Raw genomic sequence first — 24530 nt, 5'->3', positions numbered from 1 at the left:
CTGAGGGCCTAGAAATCATTCTTAAGTGTGGAACACTTTGGACAGCACTGTTTGTGCGTTGGGTTTTTTTAGTGTCCCTTAAATTAGCTTGAAGTCCATCCTCCATGTTACACAAAAGAAAAGATTCTGACTCTACTCAGTATTTGGGATCCTTTTCTACTGTTTTCTTATATGAATATTGCTTGCCGAGAACTAGTAAATACTGTATTCCTTCTGTATTTCCTTCACTGGAAAAATTTTTAAAATGAACAGAAAAATACATAGTTTTACATTGAATGTTGTACCTAAAGCAGTTCTGATTCTTTATTGCAAGTTAGTGTTGGTATACTTGCACTGCTGAACTATTAAACTGGGGAGTGGGGGGACTATTTTTTTGTTTCTTTAGGAGGCCTTTCTTTAAAGCTCCTTGCATTTTGTTTTTTTATTAAATCAGCTTTGTAAAACACAGGATTTCTTAAATTTCCAAGTTCTTTAAAATCTGGTGTTAACACAATGTTTTTAACATCTTTTAAAATTTCATTTTCAATGTAATGTTTTTATTTCCTTTCAGCTCATTTCGATGTACATTGACAAATATTCCACAGACACAGGCTTTGTTAAACAAAGCTAAGCTTCCTTTGGGTTTGTTGCTGCATCCTTTCAGGGACCTAACGGTAAAGTATCATACTTTTGTTTTTTTAGAGTGTACATTTAATATATGCATTTGTCCTGTTTTCATTCAAACAAAAAATTACAATGAACTAGTCAGACCTAATTTAACAGAAGTACCAAAAAATTGTTTGGGACTTAGGAGGAGGGGAAAAAAACCTTGACATTGCTACTTCATTGAAATTCATAATGGAGAAGCTTTGGAGAAATTTTACCTTGCCTGTGGTTCTCTGAAGCAGTGAACTATTGCTCTGTGTTGAGCTCTCACAACTGTCAGATATCTCTTGAAAAGATGTTTACAGAGCCCTCTTGTGCTCATGTTGAGTGTGTTACTGGCCTGATAAATGCTTTCAGTAGAAAGTAAGCACAGTGTAAGATTGAAGATGTATTTATAAGTGTTAAGCACCTCCTCGCCATCTGATTTGTTAGTATTTATGTAAAAAGGTGAATAACTGTCTGGTGTAACTTCTTTTTATAAAATGTGTTCTTTGTGTAAGGTTTGCTGTCTGTTGTATTTAGTCACTCAAAGTGTTCCTGTCTTTCATAATTCTTGCCGTAGTAGTTCTAATTTATAGTCATTTCATTCAAAATCTTACTACATCTTTGATTGTGATATTAGATTGAGACAATAATTAAATGTTATTTCTTTTGATTTTAATGGGGAAGTTGTTTTTAGTAAGGCATCATAATTACTCTGTATGAAAATAAACTAAAAAGCTAAAAGGAAAGATGATAGAATATGTAGTCTTATGAAGCTTTTATGAATTGTACTGCACATTTCCATGAAATGTATCATATACCTTTGTGACAGCTTTCCATTGTTTCTTTTTAGCAATTACCAGTAATAACATCAAGCACAATAGTAAGATGCAGATCCTGCAGGACATACATCAACCCTTTTGTTTCTTTCATTGATCAAAGGAGGTGGAAATGCAATCTGTGCTATAGAGTTAATGATGGTAAGTTTCTCTAGCAGGAGATGCTTGCATTTATAGTATCTCTTTCAAGCATTTGCATCACTCCAGTCCATGGAAGACTTTAGATTAAAATGTAGATTAAAGTGCCAGTGTTCATACGATCCAGAGACTTTGAAAAACATATTAACTCAAATGTGTTTTGCAGTCTTCTGGAAGATGAAGAAAATGTATTCATATAATGCTGATTACTCATATAATGAATTCAGCTTATTCCATTGACTGCTGTTGCAATGTGCAAATGGAAACATGATGACAGCTACTACTGTCTGCAATGCAGGCCAGGGGTTATGAGAAGCAATACAGATTGCTGCTTGGTGTGGAATGCTTTATTTGCACTGGTGTTTTATAGTTGAGTTTAAAATAAACCTTCTTTTCTTTCCAGTTACTTAACTTGGATGTTACTTGAAGTGTTGCTTCAAAGTGAACACTTTGAAGTGTTCCTTCATTTTATGTATCCTTAGCGTGAACTTTTTCCTGTTGTGATAATTGCAACGTGTCCACATTACTTTGCTTGTAGCTGCAATAATGTTTTTTTATTTGCTGACAAAAATATAATCTGTATTACGTTTTTTTTATAGTACCTGAAGAATTTATGTATAATCCTCTGACACGGTCTTATGGAGAACCTCATAAACGGCCAGAGGTGCAAAATTCTACAGTGGAATTCATTGCTTCCTCAGACTATATGGTAAAAAAAGTTTTCATGGTAACTTGAGCAAGAGCAATTGCATGTTAATATAAAAGCTTTAGAAATTAATGTTGCATATTGCTCCAGTGGTGTGTATTAATTTTCCTGTGAAGGTCCTCTTTAACACTGAAGAATATTTAAAATTCATATTTTGAGATTTTGCTAATGCAGACATTGAAAGGCTTGTCAGTTAAAGGCAATTCAGTGTGTGTTGTCATCCAGTGTAGTTTAATGTGGCACAGTCAGATTTGAAGCCAGTGCAATGTAATTTCTGGCTTTCCCAATTGTTTTGAGGAGGTTTTGAAAGACCAGTAATGGAATAACTAGCAAATTAATTTAGCTTCAAATTTTCAGTTAGTAATTGTGACAGAAATTATTCATATTAGTAGTCAGCTTACAGTTGCTGTGATAGTAGTCTTGTCTCCAAGAAAGTTAAACAACGCCTGGGAAAAGGCCTTGTCCATAATGACATTATTAATAGCACTAAAAATAAATTGTTCTCTTGTCTTTTAATTGAAACATTGTGGCAGAGACATTTGGCAGTGAATAAACAGAGCTCGTTACAGAGTTGGGAAAAGGATGTAGGTAGAATGTTTTAACCCTGTTTAATGTATCACACTGAAAGAGCAGTGGAGTACAGAAGAGTGAATTCCATATCTTTCTTCAATGTCATGTCTGAGTTGACTGCTGGAAAGACGGACTAAAATACCAAATTTTTTTTCTGAAGTATAACACTGTATATTTATTAAACCACTGGGAATTGTGGTTAAGTCTATCCGCATGTTTCTTAGTAAATTGCTTCTATTGCATACTGTATACTTGGCATTTTTCTAAGTATTCCCTTTTACTACTTCTTTTTCTAATGATTAATCAATTTTACCATTTCTTTTAATATGATTTTTAAACTTTTTTTATTTTTTTTTTTTTTACTTTGTAGCTTCGTCCTCCTCAGCCTGCGGTATATTTATTTGTTTTAGATGTGTCTCATAATGCAGTGGAGGCTGGATATTTGACAATAGTCTGCCAGTCATTGCTGGAAAACCTAGACAAGTAAGAGTATAAACAATTTTTTCAAATTACCTGACATGTTGTTATGAACAATAGTAATTTACAATTTTGAAAAAAACTTGCATATAGTGTCTAAACATCCTGTCCCTAAAGGGCAGAAGTTCAGTTGCCTGGAATTCTGAAATGCAGCTTACATCTCTAAAAAAACAAAGCCAAAAACCCACCAAAGAATCCAAACAACCAAAAAAAAAATAAAACCAGAAAAACCCCAGCTGTTGAAGCAATTTATATGGTGAGGGATATCTTCCCTGCATATGGTTAAAGGTGTATCTGCATATAATTTACTTACTTATTTAGCAAAGAATATTTAGCTATAACTTTTAGCAGCATGTTGATTGTACAAAGATCTATACACTGCGGTGTTCCCCTTTGCCGACAGCAACAAAAATGAACTGAATTACAGGGATTAAATTGTCTGGTTCTTGTGCTGAAATGGCCATGGTGCTGCATACTGGAATGTTGTAACCCCTAGTGTGACACTGCCTAGGTGAATTTGTTGTCAGTTTGGTTTTTCCAGATCACAGTTACCTAGATCTACCTGTGCCACTTTCTATCTGTTTACGTTTTTGCACTGGGACAGCATTCATGGGGTTGTTGCTGGTGCTTTTTTGAGTGAGGGTTGATAAGCTTCACTGTGTTCATGTCTTTTGACAACTAATCCTGTGAAGGCTTGCAAATTTGTTCCTACAAATTTTTCTTGGGGAACTTGATTTTAATTTCTAATGAAGAAACCAGTATGTACAATAAAATTCTTCCATTAATTAGTTCAGTCCTTCTTTGTTCAGTTTTTTATGGGTATTTTGTTAACAGGATCTCAGAAACATGCTAAATTATTTTAGGAAAATCCATAAAATCCCATGCAAAGTCTATAGGAAAATCGATACATCCAGTTCATTTATATACCTAGATGGTAACAATAATACTTACCTTTATTGCTTTTGGTCGCTGTCATGGTTTTCAGCACTTGCTGATATTTTATATTCTATTTGAGAAATTGCTTTTAGTTTTTAATTTTATATTTTTAATGCTATTTATTGAAATATGGTCCCCATGAGCAATAATTATCTTGCATTGTAAAGATACTGGATTTCAGTTTAGAGTTGTAAGTACTCTGTAACTACATTAGTAAATGGGTGTTTTGAATTACAAAAGAGCAAAATGCACTGTTTTCTACTGAAGAACTACCTTCTTTCATGTGTCAATATAATGTCCAAATGAACCTATTCGGTTCCTTCTTGGAGCAAAATATCAATATATTAGTGAGTGCTTGTCCATAACATTGATCTTGTAAACTCATTATTCCAGTTTTTCAGAAAATACTGAGGGAATATTACTTGTATTCATGTTTCAGATCTCTTTTCTTATGTTCTCCCTTCACTCCTGTACACTAGAGCTGAGTTTCTGCTAACATCAGCAGGAGCTCTGACAGAGTATGTATATGTATTGAGAGAGAGATTTAGGGCTTAATAGTTTATTTTTCAATGCTTCAGGCTGCCTGGAGACTCAAGAACAAGAATAGGGTTCATAACGTTTGACAGCACTGTTCAGTTTTACAACTTGCAAGAAGGTTTATCTCAGCCTCAGATGCTGATTGTCTCAGATATTGATGGTAAGTAAAAAGAAAATGGAAGCTGAATTTTGGAGAATCTGTTATTTATTTTTTCCAGAAGAAAGATTAGAATCTCTCAACTATTCTGATAGTCAATGTTATTGAATGTATAATGAATATATTTTTGAAAAGTAGTCTTACACTAACTGTAGAGTAGGTGATGTTTAAAATGTGAAATTCAAAACATAATTTTGCTTTGAATAAGACAAGCTTTGTATAGGCTGTATTTTTCTCCCTAACACACATATCAGAAAATAGACTATTTCATGGTATGAGTAGCAGTGGGCAGTGAAATGTTTTGTTCTGTTTTAATGTATTTTTTTCTTTAATGTTTTCTTCCATTCTGCTTGCAGATATTTTCCTGCCTACACCAGATAGTTTACTTGTAAATCTCCATGAAAGCAAAGAGGTATGATTGCTTAAAATATATAATTGAATTTGAAGAGTTAAATATTCAAATTAGATGTTCCTGTTAAACTTTGAATTCAAACTTACCTCCATAATATGTAGTTCCAATGCTAATTTTTAATTATACAAGTATTACGTGTAATTTGTTTGATACATCACAACCTCTAAAATTATGCCTTTGTTTTCCTTAGTGTGTAAACTGAAATATTTGGTACAGGTTGTGTCACTTCAGTTATGGCAGTAGAGCTTTTTAAAAACAGCAGAAAATCTCAAGCTTGTAAAGCTCATAAAACGCCTTTCAATCTGTTCTGCAGCTGATAAAAGATCTATTGAATGCGTTACCAAATATGTTCACCAATACAAGAGAAACACACAGTGCATTGGGCCCTGCTCTTCAGGCTGCATTTAAACTGATGTCTCCAACGGGTGGTCGGATATCTGTCTTTCAAACTCAGTTACCATCCTTGGGAGCGGGGCTTTTGCATTCCAGAGAAGATCCCAATCAAAGGTCAAGCACAAAGGTAAAAAACTTCCTTTAATATTCATTTCATGAGACTTAAGGACTAACCATGTCTTTCTGACTTGTGTAGTTCTGCAGATCAACGCTTGATTTTTGTTTATAGCAGTTCACTAAGTTAAATTATATCTATATTTATACATTTAAGATCACACATGTATGGTATTTAAAGGAAACTTTCTTATGATACTTTGCTGCTGAATAGTATGTCTTTTGTTCCATGAACTCTGAAAAAGCACGATTGTTGTCTTAACTCTTCCCTGTATGATTTATTCACTAAAGGTGGTCCAGCATCTTGGTCCAGCAACAGACTTTTATAAGAAGTTGGCACTGGACTGTTCAGGCCAGCAGACTGCTGTGGATTTATTTCTCTTAAGTTCACAATATTCTGATCTAGCTTCTCTTGGTAAGGAGTACCTCGTTACCTCTTTCTGCACTGTTGTCTTTTCTCTAGAAACATAGGCTGCTTCAGGAATTTTTAAATCATGTAAATATTTTTGCACTTTGGTTATTGCAGCTCATGCTGCAATGGAATTGACTTTGAAGTTGAGAGCCATAAAGAACAGAAATACTGTATTGGTGGTATCAGACAACTTATTCTAGGATTTCACAGTTTTAAATGAGAAGGTACTCTCCTGCTCAAGAACAGGAAGCAGCCAGATGGCAAGGAATAAATAAAGTTTAATCATAGGGCTAGAACAGAGTTTTCATCTTTTGATATTAATCCAAGATTTGTCTCTGTGCACACACTTAATTTTGCCTCCACACCACTGAATTTTTCTGCAGGCGCTTCAGTCTTCGCTGCCAAAGGAGGCGTGTTTCTTGAGCTCAGTGTATAATTAGGTCATTGTGTATTGGGGTGGCTCATGACTGTCTTCGGTGGCCTGAGGCTGGGCCAGTTCTGATTGTCTTATAGGTGTGGGTCATATGAAGAAAAAGATGAAGATAGATGTGTCTTGTGGAAGGCTGGACACAATTTTTGTGTCCTGACATCATGTTACAATTTTACCTCTTAACCATATCTTTTCTTCGCAGCTTGCATGTCCAAGTATTCTGCTGGATGCATCTATTACTATCCATCTTTCCACCGTACCCATAATCCTGCTCAGGCCGAAAAGTTGCAAAAAGACCTGAAAAGATACCTTACAAGAAAGATCGGATTTGAAGCAGTTATGCGCATAAGATGCACAAAAGGTATGTCTTAAATACCAATTCATATGGGAAAGTTGGTGTAAGCACATTAACGATCATTTTGATTGTGCTTGAGTCTATAGCAACATTGAAGTTCATGTTATTTCTTTTTCTCTGAAGAGCAAGGTAGTTGGTTTCTCTATGTAAATTACATTAGCTTTTGGTGTTTGTTGTTTTGCTCTTTAGTTGATGGCATCATCTCACTTTCAATTGACATGTGTAGTCTAAGGGCATCATTCAGTTTGGAGCGTTCAAAATCGAACACGAACTCTACAGGATGATGCTGAAATGTCTAATGATTTGTGTAATTGATTTTGCATGATGGAATTTTTACTGTTTTCTTAAACCTAGCTTGAGGGCTGTGGATTTTAGTTATTGATAAGAGTTTTCCATGCTGTTTTAACCTCATTCTGAATTATTTAATCTGCTTCTAGGTCTTTCAATACACACTTTCCATGGGAACTTTTTTGTACGATCTACTGATTTGTTGTCCCTTGCTAATGTCAATCCTGATGCTGGATTTGCAGTACAAATGTCCATCGAGGAGAGTCTGACTGACACATCTTTGGTTTGTTTTCAAACAGCTCTTTTGTATACTTCCAGCAAAGGTAAATAAATTCAAATGAATTGGCCAATGGGCTTTTTCTGTAACATAATGTTTGTATAGTTGGTTCCACAGCCGTTTGTCCTTCTCTGTACCCTAAGAGAATCTTTTCAAGGCTTGTGTGAGCCTACTTGGCAGTTAATCACATAATGGAAATCCTTATAAAGGCTATTTTGATGGGATAATGTGATTAATCTCCATCTTACATCTGATTCAGCAAGAATCCTTTACTTACAAGTCATACCATTGTTACAAGCAGTAACATGTTTGGTAGGCACTTTGTCCAAATTCACAGACTTGTGATTAATTGGAACGAGTTGCTACTACATTGGGTGGGCATTAAGGAATAGCAGCTAATTTCTGTACTGGAAGATGCCACAAAATTTTGGGATGGAAATCCATGTACTTCATTTGTAGGATCAAGACATTGTGGACGTTGTAACTCAACTTGTGCTGCTTTAGAGCAGAATTCAAACAGGTTGAAACAGGAATAAGAGACAGTGTTAAATCAGTTTCCTGACTGGTACGTTACTATAAAATGGGTGCATCTTAGATGAGAGTAGATGTGCTGTAAAGACTGAATTTGTACACTTCTAGCAGGAGATAATGCATAATGATTTCCACTGATTTCTCTTAGGTGAACGTCGCATTCGAGTGCACACACTTTGCTTGCCCGTAGTAAGTTCGCTGGCTGATGTATATGCAGGAGCAGATGTGCAAGCAGTTGTCTGCCTCTTAGCCAACATGGGTGAGTACAGACCAGGAAGATTCAAGCATTTCTTTGTATGTTCTTAATTTTACCAGCCATTTAAATGAAATAGTGAATGAAACCTGGCTATTAAACTGGAGCACACTGAAGCCTGAGAATGCAAAAGATGACAAAATCAGTTATACTGAAACTGTGAACTGAAATACTCCTTCTTCTGAGTACTTGGTTGACCTTAATCTTTAAAAAGGAGCCTTCTTACATTCTCTAGAGTTTATTAAAGAACAAAGAATATTTGGATCAAAACTCTCATTTTTTAATCTCAAACTTAAGCAGTCTAGGATTACTTAAGAGACAGTGATTCAGTTTAGTGAGTTGCTGGAGACTAAAAGGCAACTTCTGACAACAGCGTATCTAAGTATTAGTTTTCTCTGCTTCTATTCTGTTGTTGGGTTGAGGTTTCTTATTCTCCCAACTTGCAGGTCATAAGTATCTGTTTCATAGGCTGATCTCTGCCATTTGAATATGGGTGACTCTGTGCAGCATTTTAGTAAAAGCTATGTTGTATATTAGTAGTGAAATCAATTAGAAGAAATAAATCTACATATTTGGAGGCTGGAACTAGATGATCTTTAAGGTCCCTTCAAACCCAAACAGTTCTGTCATCTTCTTAAATGCACATTCAGTCCAGCAGGTGGCTTTCTCCAGTCAAAGAATTTGCAGCCCTTGCTCAGCAGAGAAAGGTGAAGCTGCATTTACATTTATCACAATTATGCCACTGAAATAATGGAGAAAATAATGAGAACTTTCTTGGGGGGAGGGTGGTGTCGAAATCAAATTAATTGCTGCAAATCTTATCTTGGAGGTCGGGCAGCAGAGTTGCAGCAATAGCAAAGTTATTTGTGTAAGGTTTAAAACAGGATTTATATATAGACTTAACTATATATGACAGCTTTAAAAATTTCTTTCAGTTGTCCAAGAGTAGAAACTATGGAGCCAAACTGTATTTTTATAGCCAAACTATACAGCCACACTGTATTTTTAAGAATTGTGAAAGTGAGTTCCAGTATGGACAGTCATCTATTTTGCTCCTAAAAAAAATTAGGATCTCAGGTGTGATTTTGGGGTGTTTTGGTTTTTTTAGTCTTAAAGCATAACCCAGAAACTCAACTAGTATTTTCAAAATTCAAGGGAATGAATGAGGCCATCTCTAATAACTTCTTCTATCCTTCTACCCCAAACAGCTGTGGATCGCTCAGTTTCATCTAGTCTTGCAGATGCAAGAGATGCCTTAGTTAATGCCGTGGTAGACTCCTTGGCAGCATACATGTCAACTGCCTCAAATCTGCAGCAATCCATGCTGATAGCACCAAATTCCCTCAAGCTGTTTCCACTCTATATTTTGGCTCTTCTCAAACAGGTATGTATAATCTAGTGGATTAATGTTTGATATTTAATTCATTGTTCCATTTGAGGAATTCTTCATTTCTAGGTCAAGCAATGTCCACACTTTTCTAAAATTATGAAAATTGTGTTGTTATCTTTATGCTTACAGGACTGTCATGTAGAAGATGACTATATTCGCTTATTTTAAATTACTGGTGTCTGAACCATTCATTAGTTTATTTCATTTTGATTTTTTTATGTTTTATATTGTTTTACAATGAAAAGCAGTATGTCTATACTGTTACAGTTAGCATTACTCAGATTTTGGCAGCTCATTGGTGTAGATTGTTGAAAGCTGCTTATTAGTACTTCTTCAATTTTATTTTATGGAGGAAAAACAAGCTAAATATTTTTCAATACATATACTTTGTACTTTGAAGTTCCAAAAAGAAAAACTGGTTTCCATGGAGATAAGGTGAAATTTGTTACAGAAACTCAAGTGATATAGTTTAAAGGTCACATAGAAGTAGTTACAGTTTTTTTCTTTTGGATTACCAAACATCATACATAAAAAGAACTTACTGCAGGGTTTTGTTATGAATAAATCTCATAGCTTAAAGATTTTCATGTCTGAGAGTTGTTTGTTCTGTTATGATGAATAAACCTTTATGCAAGTTTGGTAAGAGATGTAATCATAATCACTTATTTTCTTTGGCTTAGTGATTACTTCAGCCTCTAATACATTGATTATGATCTTTTGGTACTTGCATAAATAATGTAGTTAATGATGGGTAAAAACCAGACCATTTATTATAAAGAAGATCCATGTAAAAGACAGAAATAAGAGTGGCTGAGAAAACAAGTTGTTCAGGGGTTGGTTTTCATTTTTTTTTGTTATCTTTCTTAACAACAGGAAAACCTGGGATATAGAGAAACCAAACAAAACCAAAATACTTGTGGCAACCAAGGAGGACTGTAGAAGTGAATGTGAACTTTGATTATAGGAATATTCTCCATTGAGCCAGAACATGAAGTTCACTTCATTCTGTTGCTTCTCACAACAATCGTTTAACAATTGCTTTTAAAGGGGATCTGAAAAATTCAGTAGGAAGGAGTTACAAACCAGATTTTATCCTATGAGAGCCTAGTTTTTACTATGAAACGTGAAAGTATATTTCCCTTAACATTGAATTCTTAATCCTGTAAAATCAGAGTTAATCTTATGCACGTAAGTGTCTTGATTGGACTCTGCTCGTCTCATATCTTTCCATAATAGCTTGTATTGGTGAGTTTCAGAGGACAGTAGCATTTGTCAAGACTAAAAATGAGAAATGCTGGCTCAATTGCATGCAAATTTTAGACAAACTGAGGGGGAAATTTATCCCTCCTTTATCAGTAAGGAGGGAGAATGCATTATGTTTTAAACTTACTTTATTCAAGCTCTATGATTCAGATTCTAATCTATCTCAGTAAGATACATTTCTTTACAAAAGCTTTGCCATCTTTGCTCGACACTTTCAAAATTCTGAAATGCACTGTTTAGATGTGACACAAAATACAGGGTTTGTTTGAGTAGCAACACTATTCTCTTACAGAAAGCATTCAGGACAGGCACGAGCACACGTTTGGATGATCGTGTATATGCAATGTGCCAGATGAAGAGCCAGCCTCTAGTTCATTTGATGAAAATGATACATCCCAACTTGTACAGAATAGACAAGTTGACTGATGAGGTAATGTATGAAGCCTGTCCATAGCATTTTCTAGTTTTAGTGGTCTGTTAAACCCAATGTTGTGCTGTAATAACTTAAGTTGTTATTATAATATAAGTGGAGAATTGACCAGAAGTTATAAAAAAATCAAGAAAAATATTTGTTTTCAAGTTTTGAGTTACAAGTACAGTAGTCTGTTATGAGCAAAACTGTGGTTTTCCTTAATCTTGTTTCACTGGACACAGTAATTCCATGTTTTTCTATTATACAACAAAAGCAGAGAAGATTATGCATTGGAAACATCTTCAGTATGTTTTTGTGTTTTACACCTGTCTGTTAGAAATGGGTGAGATAGATCTAGTGGATGATTCTAGGTTTTGTGTACTGAAATCAGATAAAGTTGCCTGCAGTAACAGCCTTCTAGTGGTTTCTTAGACTGAAGTGGATAAAACAGAATTGTACTTCTCAGTGGTCATGATCAGACTGAGAGAGTATTTCATGCATGAAACCAGATTTCATTAATTCAAGTTCTACAGAGGTAACCTAGGAAATGGATACACTTTTTTAATAGTAAGAAGCAAGACAGGATTTTATTTGAGGTCAAAGTTAGTTATAATTGAAAAATTAAGGGGTTTTTTAAGTAAGTTTTCATGGGTTTGTATTACTACCTTTGGAAAAGTGTGTGTGGGAGTTTGCTTTTAAGTATTATATGATAAACTAAGTTGTTTCTCTGGCATTGGTATTCTTCAGCACAACCTCTGACCTATTTGGTTTGAGTTTTCGGAGTTTCTTTTGAGATATTTCATAAACTCAGATAGGCAAGTCTAAACTCAGTATTTTTCAGAGGAATTGATTAGTTAAGCCTTTTTATGTTCCACCCTTCCTAGTATTTGAGAAGCCAACTTCAACTAGCCTTGTTAAGTTTTTTTTGAGGCGCTTAGATTGAAATGCTGTATTCAGTGTGCATGTCCTGTAAGGAACCACCAGTGTCTTTAGGAGATCCTGTTTTATTAGCAGAGGCTTTCAGGCCAGTTATTTCTAGTAATTTTGAGAAATAGTTTTTTCCTAGTACTATAATACAAAAATAGGGCTTATTCCACCTATTGAAAGTAATTGACAAAACACATTTTAAGTCATATAACAGGGTGCTAATCTTTCAGTATTACTTGAGTTTAAAGTATTTGTGACAGAGGCTGCTCTTAAATTTCTTGTTTCTTTAGAACATTATATATATTACGGAATTATTTTTAATGTTTTTGTCCATTTCCTTCCTCTTAACACTTTATTCTTGAGATGATTGAGTAAAGCCTGGACCTTTCCCAAGTGGAATTCAGTAGCTTCATATTCATAATTACGTATAAATCCCCAAAAGCTTCTAATCTTTGTCATTACAAGATGAAATTTTTAAATAGGGATATTATTTTTTTTAACAATCTTTTACTACACGCAGATGTGCTTAGTCTGTAGACTGTTTTTCCCTACATTATTTGTAGAATGCTTCACAGGTTCCTAAGATATCCATCTTATTTTTGTATTTGAGGGGGAAGCGGCTCTTATCTGAAGATACTGGGGGTTGGGTTGGGGGAGGATATATTTTTAATAATGTCAGTGCTAACAGCCAGATTGTTTAGTCGGATCAGTCACAGTGCTCTGTGGAGAAACCTGTGGATCACTTCAAGCAGGATGTTAAATCAAGGAACTTGCTGTTAATTGAATGCAGTAAAATAGTGAACCCTTACAGCGAAGTACCATTTGATGCTGTTCTGCTCTTGCAACATTTCTAGTAAAGTTGAATGCAATGAAAAGAATCAGTGGAGGTTGTTGACACTCAAGGATCAACACTAGAATTATTTTGCAATACTGACATCTGTAGCATCAGAAATGTTACATAAGCAACCTAAATGAACTTCCATTATTATTTTTTAGGTCATAAAGTAGGCTTTAAGTTAAGTAACATTCTAGAACTGCGTGGTATACATAATCATTTTAGGCTTAACATGGTATTTGGTTACGTGAGGATCCTCAGAATTTTGCTGGAGATCAGCAGTGGTTTTCCTGTTTTGCTTTACCTGTTTAAAGGTAAAATTCTGATGTTACTGAGTATTGTTTTTGTTACAGAGTACAATACATGTAAATGACAGAGTTGTTCCTCAGCCACCTCTTCAGAAGTTGTCTGCAGAGAAGTTGACAAGAGAAGGAGCTTTTCTTATGGATTGTGGTTCAGTAAGTTAAAAAAGTCACAAGTTTCACACACTATTTTTTTTTAAAGAAAAAAGAGGCAATGCATGCAATGTTATTAAAAGCAGTCAACTCTCAACAGTAACAGTGTAGTGAATCAGCATTCCAGATAACCTGACAGTAATCTGTGTTTCAATGAAAAGCTTTCATATTTTGATCCAAGGAGTATCTTTGAGGCTTCAGAGGCTGATTCTTTTTTTTTTTTTTTTTTCATAATAGGCTAGTCAGAATATATCAGGTCAGAATGTATCAATCAGGTGTTTACCTCAGGGTGTTTTTTCTGGAATTAATGTATTTTTATTTTCCAAAATTTCTTTTATGGTTATTATAATTGCATATACTACAGTCTTTAACAAAACACTTCTCATTGATGCAGGAACCTTCTCAGCTACACACAAATAAAGTGGTTTTATGGAAAAGTGAGGGAATTGTGGAAAGTGAACAAAATTTGTAGATACATTTTAAGGTATCCATAGAAATTACACTAAAACACACTTAATTGGATAAAGCATTACACTACTCAAATGGCAATCTAGAAAGTGCTTTAAACCTTTTATGAGTTTGGGGCTGAGTGTGAATGTCAAACCATCATCTGTCTCCAGATGTCTGAAATAATTACTATAATATGTTTTGGTAATTGACACTTCACTATGACTTGTTTAGATTGGGAAGTCAGTGTGCAGTAACCAATACAGTGATGTGACTTTATAAAATTTGAGGGTTTTCATTTGAGGAGGTAACATGGGAAGTTACTGCATTAACTGTTCTACTGTAGATGTGTCCTGCATCCTCATTCTTTCAGTATTTGCATTCTACCTGTATTTTTTTATGTTTAATGATCTATTCTAAAAATTACCAACGTACTAATAAATAAATGTGCAAATAATGAATATAGATACGTATGCATGAAGTGCAACTGGAGTGCTCAAGTGATTCATTTGCATGAAAGTTATTATTCTGGTATTATTCCTATTGCATCACCACTTGCCTCTTTCTCTAAAATGTATGCAAGGCCTTTACTGAAACTGATTCTGGTATCTTACAGATATTTTACATTTGGATTGGAAAAAACTGCGATAACAACTTCATAAAAGATGTCCTTGGATACCCAAACTATGCATCAGTACCACAGAAAATGGTAGGCATTTGAGTTGATCTGTGTAGTGCTTACAGTTGGAATTTGTGTTTAATCTCTTTTTTTCTGCACTTTCAGTTTTTAATTATGTAACTATGAACTGGGGAGGGGGAGGTTATTGGGTACCTTCTAACCTCTTGTCAGTTTCATAGGAGCCAAACAGAAGTTGTCAGATGTTTTCAAGGAAAGAACGTAAACATGTAAAGTTTGGTATTTGTGAAATGCCAAAGAGTTGCTCCATTACATTACTCCCTTTATTTTTATTAATGGAAATACATGTGCATTCACAAGAATAGGAAGGAATTTCACAGAATGAATATAAAAATTGTCTAATGGTGATTATTAGAGTTACTTTATTGCTACCATGGTTTTCAGAAGCCTTCTCTGAATCTGAGTGTGAGATACCGAATCTGTGGTATGAAACAATAGGCCTGTAAGGGTAAGAGTTAAAAAATGCTTTCAACTATCAGAACATCGAAGACCCTTGGATGTGATTTTTGGTGGAGGGGTCTTTATGCTCTAACCTATAGTCTAGTGTATGAAACAGAGCAGGAAATAAAGAGAAGTCTCCTCTTCCATGAGGAGTGATTCCAAAATGCCAACAAATGGCAAGTAAGGAAGGACCCTTTTAAGGGTCTCTAGACACTCTAGAAAAGTTCAGGATCAAATGATTATATTCACATAGTACCAAAAATGTGTTAGTTTAGAAAGATAGGAAGATTTTCTGCTCATAAAGCTTCCATAGTATCAAGGGGGGAAGTGAAAAGTGGTAATTAGAAGAACAGATTAAGAGTGGTAAGCTAGAAACTACTGTAGAATTGGACTGCTTGTTTAGAGTTTTGTATTTTGCATGTATTGGCAATTTAAAAGTGGCTCCTCTGGTGGTGGTAAGTATTAGTTAATAGAGTTTTCAGGAAGAACTCAGATAGGGGAAGGAGGATAATTTTTTTCTAAAGGTTATATTGAAAGTGAGACAAAAACTAATTAAATTGTGTGCTCCATTCTACAAAGATAACAATGGAACTAGTTTAATTTTGAAATAAATTCTTTTTTGTCATATTGATTGTCTTAAAAGGTTATACTGGCTGAAGAGTTGGCTTTAATTCAATTTTTAACCTTATTCCCCAACCAAGTAGTCCAGTAAAATCTTTGCATTGAAATTTACTTGCAATTCAGATTTCACTTCTTGTTTTGCTCATCTTTTCAGTGATGCATAGTACAACATGTAGGAACTTGATTGCCAGGGGAAGATAAAGGCAAGAAGACTGCAAAGCAGCATTTCAAAAAGATGACTTTTCAAATGAACTTGCTTTCTAAAATCTTTTGCACTTAAAATGCTGTTTAAGTTAAAGATGTACTTAAATGCTAAAGCTGAAGAAAAAATCTGTATATATAAATCCATGGTTGCTAATTTCTAAATAGAAATTGTGGGTTGAGTCATGCTACAACTTTCAGGATCTATTTCTCCTAAATAGTTTTTAAAATAGTTTTGATAATAAAAGATGATGACTTCTTTCCATTACCTTCAACCAGACGCAGCTTCCTGAGGTAGATGCTCTTTCTTCAGAAAGGACGCGATCTTTTATATCTTGGCTTAGAGACAGTAGACCTTTAAGTCCAGTTCTTCAAGTAATAAAGTAAGTATTTCTGTTAGATACTAAGTTGTTAATGGCAGCTTGTATTTACAGTTTCTGATTAAAACTGATGAAAAGTGCTTATATCTGAATAACATCACCTTTGCAGTTGATATAATGCTGTTTATCTAAAACTGCTTAGTGACAAAGGTCATCTTTAAAGCTAGTGTGAATTCAACTACTAATAGTTTTATTGGTAGGAATTAGTTGCATATTTTTATATTAAGAATACACTAAAGCAATGGATGTCCTTATGGTCAGTGGACTTAGCCAGCTTAATTTCTGTTACACCTCATATAGTTTCGATATATACATATAAAAAAGAAGTAAAGTAAGTAATCTGTAGATGGGTAAATGATTGTATGTATTTGTTACTGAACTCCATAGGACAGCAGCTGATTTATGGTAGATGAGGCAAGTTTTGAAGTCTTATCAAGCCAAGACCCACTTAAAGAAGTTTAAATGCAATAAAATTATTATACTTGAGACTACATTTCACTTCTGGAATACTCAGTTTATTGAGCTGGGCAGGAGATCACTTTTAGAGAGTATGATGACTTGCTTAGAGAAATAATGCTGAAATAAAGGACTGAAGCTCTTCAGCTGTTGGCATGATGGCTGTTGCTTGAGTTGCAAGTAGTTCTGAGAGACCATAGTAAATAGGAAGAGCTTTGCTGCACACTGTACAATACCAGTACAGAGGAGTGTGTCCCAGGTAATTTTTATTGGGACAATAATTATGGATACTAGGTCTTTGACCTGTTTACCTTCTCTGTTCTGTTGAGATTGAGATTACAGGTAACCAAAGATTTAATTTTTTGCCTTTTTTCACTGCCACCGCCAATATTTGTTAACTTCTAACACAAAATAATTTTTACATTTGCTTTTTTGTGTTTCTACAAGGTACTGTATTTCACCTGTTTTTCTACCATTTTATACTTCTTAAAAAGATGCTGCTGTTTGATAGTGTATTGCAAACTTTAGGGTTTTTTCCTAGACTTTAGATTATTTGCAATTTTAGTATCTTTGGACTGAATGTAGATTCCAAAGGACAGTAAGCAATTTTTTAGACTTTAGGCCTCTGTTTGAATTTTGCAGTGGATTTTTTTTTGCTCAGTGTTTGATTTTGCTCAATACCTTCCTCTCTTCTTTCAGAGATGAGAACCCTGCCAAAACAGATTTTTTTCAGCATTTAATTGAGGATCGGACAGAAGCAGCTTTCTCGTATTACGAGTTCTTACTTAATATTCAACAGCAGGTTTGTAAGTGACCAAGGAATAAATAGAAGAAAAATTCTGACTTCAGACAGAAGCATGGGCTGAGAGAAGCATATGGGAAGTTACAGAAGTGGATGCTTGTTCTTCACAATATACAGTGACAGCACTGTTTTGGAAGCTTTACAGCTAAAGAAGTATACATTTCCAAAAGAATTTTGCAGATTTACTTCAGTCTCAAAGTGCTAGGAGTGATGAAGCTGTTTCACTAGTAAACTTTAAAATTGGTTTGTACACGTATCCAGTTGTGCAGCGGTATGGTGCTCTGTTTATTGCAAGCTGGTGAGTTTATGTAGCTATGTGGGATGATATTTCTTAACAAAATGTACAATTAGGTAAAGCCTTTTTTCTTACATTTATTATAGTAGCCCTTCCAGATCCAAATCCTTAACAGAGATGTCAAAGGGCAGTGGTGTATGTTGGTTGTTTATATGAATTTCTTTTTAAGAGGAATGATTCATATTTACTAAAGACTTCAGCAAATTCCCTGTGAAAGTTGTAGAGTTTCAGTAAAGTAAATCAATTGTAGAAATAAAATATATAATGTACATAAGTATTACATTTGTAAAGAAAATGTAAAAAATGTAACTAAAAAAAAAAGACTTAGCTCAGTGTGCAGAATTGTTGAGTGCTCGATGATGATGAGTTGTTTTGTCCCAGGCTAGACAATGAAGTTGACTATTAAAACATGCTAAAAAAAAATGTATCAATGTAGAAGGAATACAGCTGCTTCTTCTGTTAATTTTAGGTCAATTTATTTATGATTGGCTTACTAATTAAAAATATTTTGCTTTATCATGTGGTTTTATATTTATGTAAGTATAATCATTTTGCAACTAAACTCTTTCCGAAATGAATATTGAAGAGAACATGTTTACCACTTTATTTCACAGATTGGTGGAAGGGAGGAGAAAACACTGCATAATCTGAAATGAGCTTTTAATACAAAATTCCTAAACCTCTTCTTATGTATTATTCCAAAGAAGGCATATCTGTTAACCTTGTTTTATGTTCTGTAACTACTTGTAGTCTTGGTCGAGGTTTCTGTAAACTTGTGTTGTCTGCCCTTTAGAGTAACCGTGGGTAATCACTCACACTTGTTCGTTTGAATTCTGCTGTGATCTAAAGAGAAAGAAGAGGGGATGTAAAAATTAATTACCTTACATCAGTGAAAGTAAAGGCTTTAAAATGACAAAGTTCAAAGTGTAATCACGCTTGCATATTTCAGAAACCTTGTTCTTGCTAATGTTTTGGTAACTCAATGGTTTGGGCTTTTTAATAGATTTATGTCAGATTTTTTAATTTGGTTGTTAAGTTGGGATGGTTTTGTTAGGTTGCTTGTTGGTTTTGTTTTGTTTGTTTTTTTAGAGACACAATAGAATTAATGCATAAAGCACAATCACTCATACTTAGTATTCTGAACTTTATCTGTTTGGTTTAATGAAATGTGACTACAATTAAATAATTAAGTACAAAAAAGTAAATTATGATTAGTATGATTACATTTTAATTTAATGTAGCCTTGAAGATGCTAACATTATGTTTTAAGTGCTATAGCCCCTGAATCAAATAGTCAAGGAGAAAATGTACTAGCTATGGTTTGCAAATGCTTTAAAAGCTACAATAATTAAATTCTGCAAGTAGTGTTATTCTGCATGTTAGCACAAACTCACTGTTTTGAGAAGATACCTTATAAGTTATATTTGTGTGCTGTCCTTTACTAAATGTGTTTAAGTTACCCAAAGATTACAAAAGAGAAACTTTCCATTTAGTAGATTAATATTGTGTAATAAATGTCTGCGGCAATGCTGAATGTGGTCCCTAAATCAGACCTTTAGGATTTCAGTGCTTGTTTGTAGATTAATTTGCATTGGGTGAAAGCTAAGTGCTACTGCTGAACAGTGGGGCATCTTAAAAATCATTTGTATTTGCAAAGACAAGAAGGGCATGTTACAACTTTAAATGCTCCGTGATAGATGCTTCTGATTTGTGAGTTTGGTATTGATATCTGGGAACACAGTATGCCATGATTAATTGCAACATATTCTGTAAAATCATTTCCTAAAGCTTTATTCTTCTATGGGGTTTTGTATATAAAAATTATGAAAAGTACATCTTGAGAGCTATTTGTTCAGTAAAATTATTACACAGCACAGAGAATATAGGTTTTTTTATTATTAATTATAGAGCATACCTCCATTGTGACTGATGTTTGGTTTAAATTTTAAAAAGACAGTCTCATGGAAATATCTTGATTTTGAAACATCTCAGAATTCAGGGTACTGATTTTAGTGTTTTGATCAATAGAATATCTGTAGGCACGGCAAGAATACCTCTCTGAGGAGGGCCTGGGGGTCGTGGTGGGCAACCAGCTGTCCACAGTCCAGTGTGCCCTTGTGGCCAAGAAGGCCAGTGGTATCCTGGGGTGCATTAGGAAGAGCATTGCCAGCAGGACATGGGAAGTGATCCTGCCCCTCTACTCAGCCCTAGTGAGGCTGCATCTGCAGTGCTGTGTCCAATGCTGGGCTCCTCAGTAAAAGACATGGAGCTCCTGGAATGGTTCTGGTGCAGAGATAGAAAGATGATGAAGGGACTGGAGCATCTCTCTTATGAGGAAAGGCTGAGGGAGCTGGGCCTGTTCAGCCTGGAGAAGAGATGACAGAGGGGACCCTGTCAACGTCTATAAGTATCTGAAGGGAGGGAGGATGGAGGATGGTGCCAACTCTTCTCGGTGGTGCCAAGCAATAGGACAAGAGGCAGTGGGTAAAAACTGATGCCCAGGAAGTTCCACCTGAATATGAGGAAGAACTTCTTTACTACGTGGGTGAGCACGCACTGGAGCAAATTGCCTAAAGAGGTTGGGGAGTCTCCCTCACTGAAGATACCCAAGAACCATCTGGATGCAATCCTGTGGTATGTGTTCTAGGATGACCCTGCTTGAGCAGGGAGGTGGGACCACAAGAGCCCACCATTTGGTCCCCCCTAACCCTAAATTCTTTTTGATCTAAAAGACACTTTTGCTTACAATGGCTTGGATCACAGCACTGTACCACAAGATGCACATCAAAAGATTAATTCCTACCAAGGGATGTACTGTGAAGCTCAATAAGCTTATTGCCTACTGAGTAAGGTTTTGGAGAAAAGAGGCATGCTTTCATATCAGCTTAAATAAAGTGCTGAACTGTCCAAGATAGCTCTCTAGCCATTTTAGGGATTAAACTACTCCCCAAACACCTTCCACACTGCAAATATAAATCGTGCTTATTTGCCAGGGAAGATGTTCCCCAGCCCCAGCTAAGTTCAGATTCTCAGTATTTTAAATACTGACACTGGGTGTCCCTTTTTTATATCTTAGTTCTAAAAGCAACATCTTGTACCTCTTTTACCAACTAAGTAGTATGGAAGTTCCTGTGGGAGAAATTAAGAGCCTAGAAAGCTCTTACAATGGTAGGACACATGATGCAGCTCTCCAAGAGTTATTGATCTTGATTCTTTATTTTGTTCTTAAGCTTATTAGATATAAACCCATTTATTAATCCTGCTGTAGAGCTACCTGGCAATGGAGAAAAGATGACCAGGTGCAAGTAATTGTGTTTGGCTTTGGTTTTCTGTACTTTTGGTCACGTACTGAAAAGACGGTTTTGTCACAGCTAGTGTTTGTAGAAAGCAAAGATCAGTTGTTAGTAATCCTGAGAGTCAAGAGCCTTTCAGTAATTTTAAATGTGGAGTCATGATTTTTCAGGCCAAGTAGATTCTTAAGAATTTGATGCTAAAGTTACAATGTATGGAACACAAGTGGGTTAATGAGAAAATAATTGCAACTTCAGTCAGTGATTTCTGTAGTTAGAAGTATTATATAAGAGTCTGGAAAGATCTCATGTTGATTTCAGTTTTGGAGTATCTTTTGTCCCAGTGCTGTATTCTGATAGTGGGCAGGATATAACCCTGCAAAAGCACCATTTTCAGTGATGGGGAGTGTGGAGGTTTGAGGCTGAAAGTGGCAATGAATATATGTGTCAGCTACTATGTAAAATTACTTGAGTGACTTCTTGCTTAAAGGCAGTTATTTGGATTTCAATGCATGTTAAATATATATAATATTTTCTGGTAATTTGTTCTGAAAAATGGTGGAGGAATGTTTACATATACTGTTGCTTCTCAGATTTTCATAAAGGAGGTAGGATTTAATTAGAATCACAAACATCTCTGAGTTTTAGCATAGCAGTATTTTTGGTACAGTTGTATTGGTAATTTTAAAAGGGGAATGGAGAGACTGTAATGATTTATTTCTTTACCTGTCAGCCTCTAGAATTAAAAAAAGAAAACCTAGCACGTCTTTACTTAAACTGATGTTATGTAATATTCAAATGCAGGAATCTGGAAAAGTGTGCTTACAACTATTGCAAAGAACTGGGATTGAAGTCTCTCTTGAGAACATTTTGTTTTTCCTTACAAGTTACTGGTGATGCCTTTTCATGAAAAATCCAAAGGCATTCTACTTATTTGAGTGTAGCAAGAGAATTCTCACAGGATTAGTGTTGTGTAAAAGACTAGCACCAAAGCAATGAAAATTCAAATAACTACATAATAGATCATTCTTCAGTTTATGCCTCAGTCATAAATTCTTACTGTCTTCCTGTTGCAGGAAGACAGTTTTCCTTTACAATTTTGATAACTAGAAAAAAAATCAAATACTTCACAGAATTTCTTCTTATTTTCCTTTGAGGGTCCTTAGAAAAAGTGATGGAGCTGCCTAATTAGGAGTATCAGTCATACACAAGATTTTAGCAGGTGCACACTACAGAAGATAAATAGAGAAGCTGGCAGAACTCCTGGAAATTTTTCACAACCTTTCTCAAAGGAGAAAGAGTTTTAATCCTTTTTCTTGCACCTGTTCACCTTTATTCTTATCTGGTTTATATTTTCTTAAAGCTACCTGTGAGGGTTTTATTTGATTTTTCAAATGTTAAGAGAAGCCTACCCTAGAGGATCTCAAATTACACCCTTAATCATGTTACCATTCAAAGAAAAGTGAGAATTTTACACAGGTCGGGAGTGTTGGAAGGAAGTACTGTCTGGCTAGCAATTAGTATAATATTACTTTTCTTGTGTTTATCACTCAGAGTAGAAAGCCTCTGCTTGCAAGACACTGAGGCTTTGTGAGATTCTTGAGTGAAGTCCTTATTGGCATAAGAATCCTCAAGCATGAGAAAGAGTTGGTGATAATTAACTGTCTTGGTAATCTGTTAGCCATAGGCAATACTATTCCTATATTATTTGAAAATATGTTTTAAAATTAACAAAATATTTTGATGTTAGAAAATCATTTGGGGAGGGAAAGTAACATTTAGGAGAATAGCTCCTATTGTTAATAGCTTCTGTAGATACGATGCTTTCGTATATTTCTGTGGGCTGTAAATCTCAGCTTTTATGAATATAAAATGTTACTAGAAGTTACCTAATGACCTAATGCAGAAGCAAAGAAAAAAAGTAAAAAATTTAGCAGTCACCTGTAGCTAAGGAATTCTTTCTACTCTTCTCTTTCTTTTTAGCGGCTGAGTACAATGCCTTCATTATCTGAAATAAAGCTTAGGAGAAGCCAGGACTAAAAGTAAAACTAGAATCACTGGTATATGTGCTGGATATCTTCATCCAGCTTGCTGAGCATGTGCAGAGCTTCAGAAAGATTGGTGTTTTGACTGTCTATCAAGTTTAGCAATTTCTTGCAATATGGCTGTATTTCTAAGTGCCTTACATGTTTATTCAAAATAAAAAGCCATTTGAGTTTCCAAAGTTTCCCTTTTCCCTCATCCAAGCTATTATTTCTAATTATCAAAGCTATTTACACAAACAAGTAATTTATTCTTGGAGAGCGAGCGTGAAATCTTTCAGCCTTCCAAACACGTTTTGAAACTTTTAAGTTCCTGGAAAAAGAGTGGAAACTGCCTCTGCAGCCATGACTGGCATCTCTAGCAGTGCACATGGATTGGTTCTGCAGGAGGAACACAGCCACTCAGAAAAGCAGCACACAAAGGCTCTGTCAGCTGCTCCATCACCATCAAACCACAGCTGGATCATCGAGCAGAGTTGCCCGTTCACCTTCTCTGACATCCTGTCTCCTTTAAGAGTGACTGGTATCCAATTATCGGGGTGAAACATGAGAAAGCTCTAGTGTGTGAGTTATCCTATCCCGAGTCGCGTCTCTACCTGACTTATTTAGAGATCAGCTTGCTGTGTAAAACCCTGTCAGCATTTTTGTTACTTGGAATAAGTGAGTATTGGTGACCATATATTGAATGATTTCTTCTAATGAAAGGTTTTGCGATCTAACTACCTGTGGAGAAAAGTTTGGGGTTTTTTTCTTCTTTCTGAGAGATGCTGAACGCTCTGTAGCTTCCTGAGCTGGAGAGAACAGGAGGTAGTAAACTGCTCTATACCCTTCTTTCCTCAGTACACTGTTATGTCCTCTCCTTAATTTACTTTCTAAGGCTCTCCTAAGTTTCTCTGTGTGTTCTAAATTTCTGATGGTGTTCATCTGTCTTCCCACACCACTTGATAAGACTATAATTGAGATAAGGTGCAAGGTATCACAAATGGTGTTGCATGAACTGATTTACATAAAGGTAAATCACCAACCTTTTCCCTTTCCTACTCTTTTTCATCCTAACTTCTTGTTACCACAAACTTTGTTAACTAGTAATATCCACATCTTTAAATAAGTGTGTGTGTGTTTGT

At 35.2% G+C, this 24530-nt stretch overlaps 1 protein-coding gene across 4 annotated transcripts in view; it reads left to right on the top strand.

Moving 5' to 3' along the window:
- SEC24B (SEC24 homolog B, COPII coat complex component) overlaps positions 1-24128 on the top strand; it is a 49009-nt gene extending 24881 nt beyond the window's left edge. For all 4 annotated transcript variants that reach the window (XM_050338144.1, XM_050338143.1, XM_050338141.1 and 1 more), the window contains 17 exons: positions 551-653; positions 1481-1607; positions 2204-2313; positions 3251-3363; positions 4872-4990; positions 5344-5399; positions 5713-5919; positions 6198-6321; positions 6951-7109; positions 7541-7714; positions 8348-8458; positions 9661-9836; positions 11398-11535; positions 13633-13737; positions 14798-14890; positions 16421-16524; positions 17677-24128. In XM_050338144.1, the coding sequence (XP_050194101.1) occupies positions 551-653; positions 1481-1607; positions 2204-2313; positions 3251-3363; positions 4872-4990; positions 5344-5399; positions 5713-5919; positions 6198-6321; positions 6951-7109; positions 7541-7714; positions 8348-8458; positions 9661-9836; positions 11398-11535; positions 13633-13737; positions 14798-14890; positions 16421-16524; positions 17677-17791 (2134 nt within the window). In that variant the 3' untranslated portion in view covers positions 17792-24128. The remainder of the gene's footprint in view (positions 1-550; positions 654-1480; positions 1608-2203; positions 2314-3250; positions 3364-4871; positions 4991-5343; positions 5400-5712; positions 5920-6197; positions 6322-6950; positions 7110-7540; positions 7715-8347; positions 8459-9660; positions 9837-11397; positions 11536-13632; positions 13738-14797; positions 14891-16420; positions 16525-17676) is intronic.
- Positions 24129-24530: the final 402 nt, after the last annotated feature.

This window comes from Myiozetetes cayanensis, unplaced genomic scaffold (genome assembly GCF_022539395.1).
Source record: "Myiozetetes cayanensis isolate MyiCay16 unplaced genomic scaffold, myiCay2020 scf7, whole genome shotgun sequence".
Taxonomy (NCBI): Eukaryota; Metazoa; Chordata; class Aves; order Passeriformes; family Tyrannidae; genus Myiozetetes; species Myiozetetes cayanensis.
This window is presented reverse-complemented; position numbering and strand designations above follow the sequence as displayed.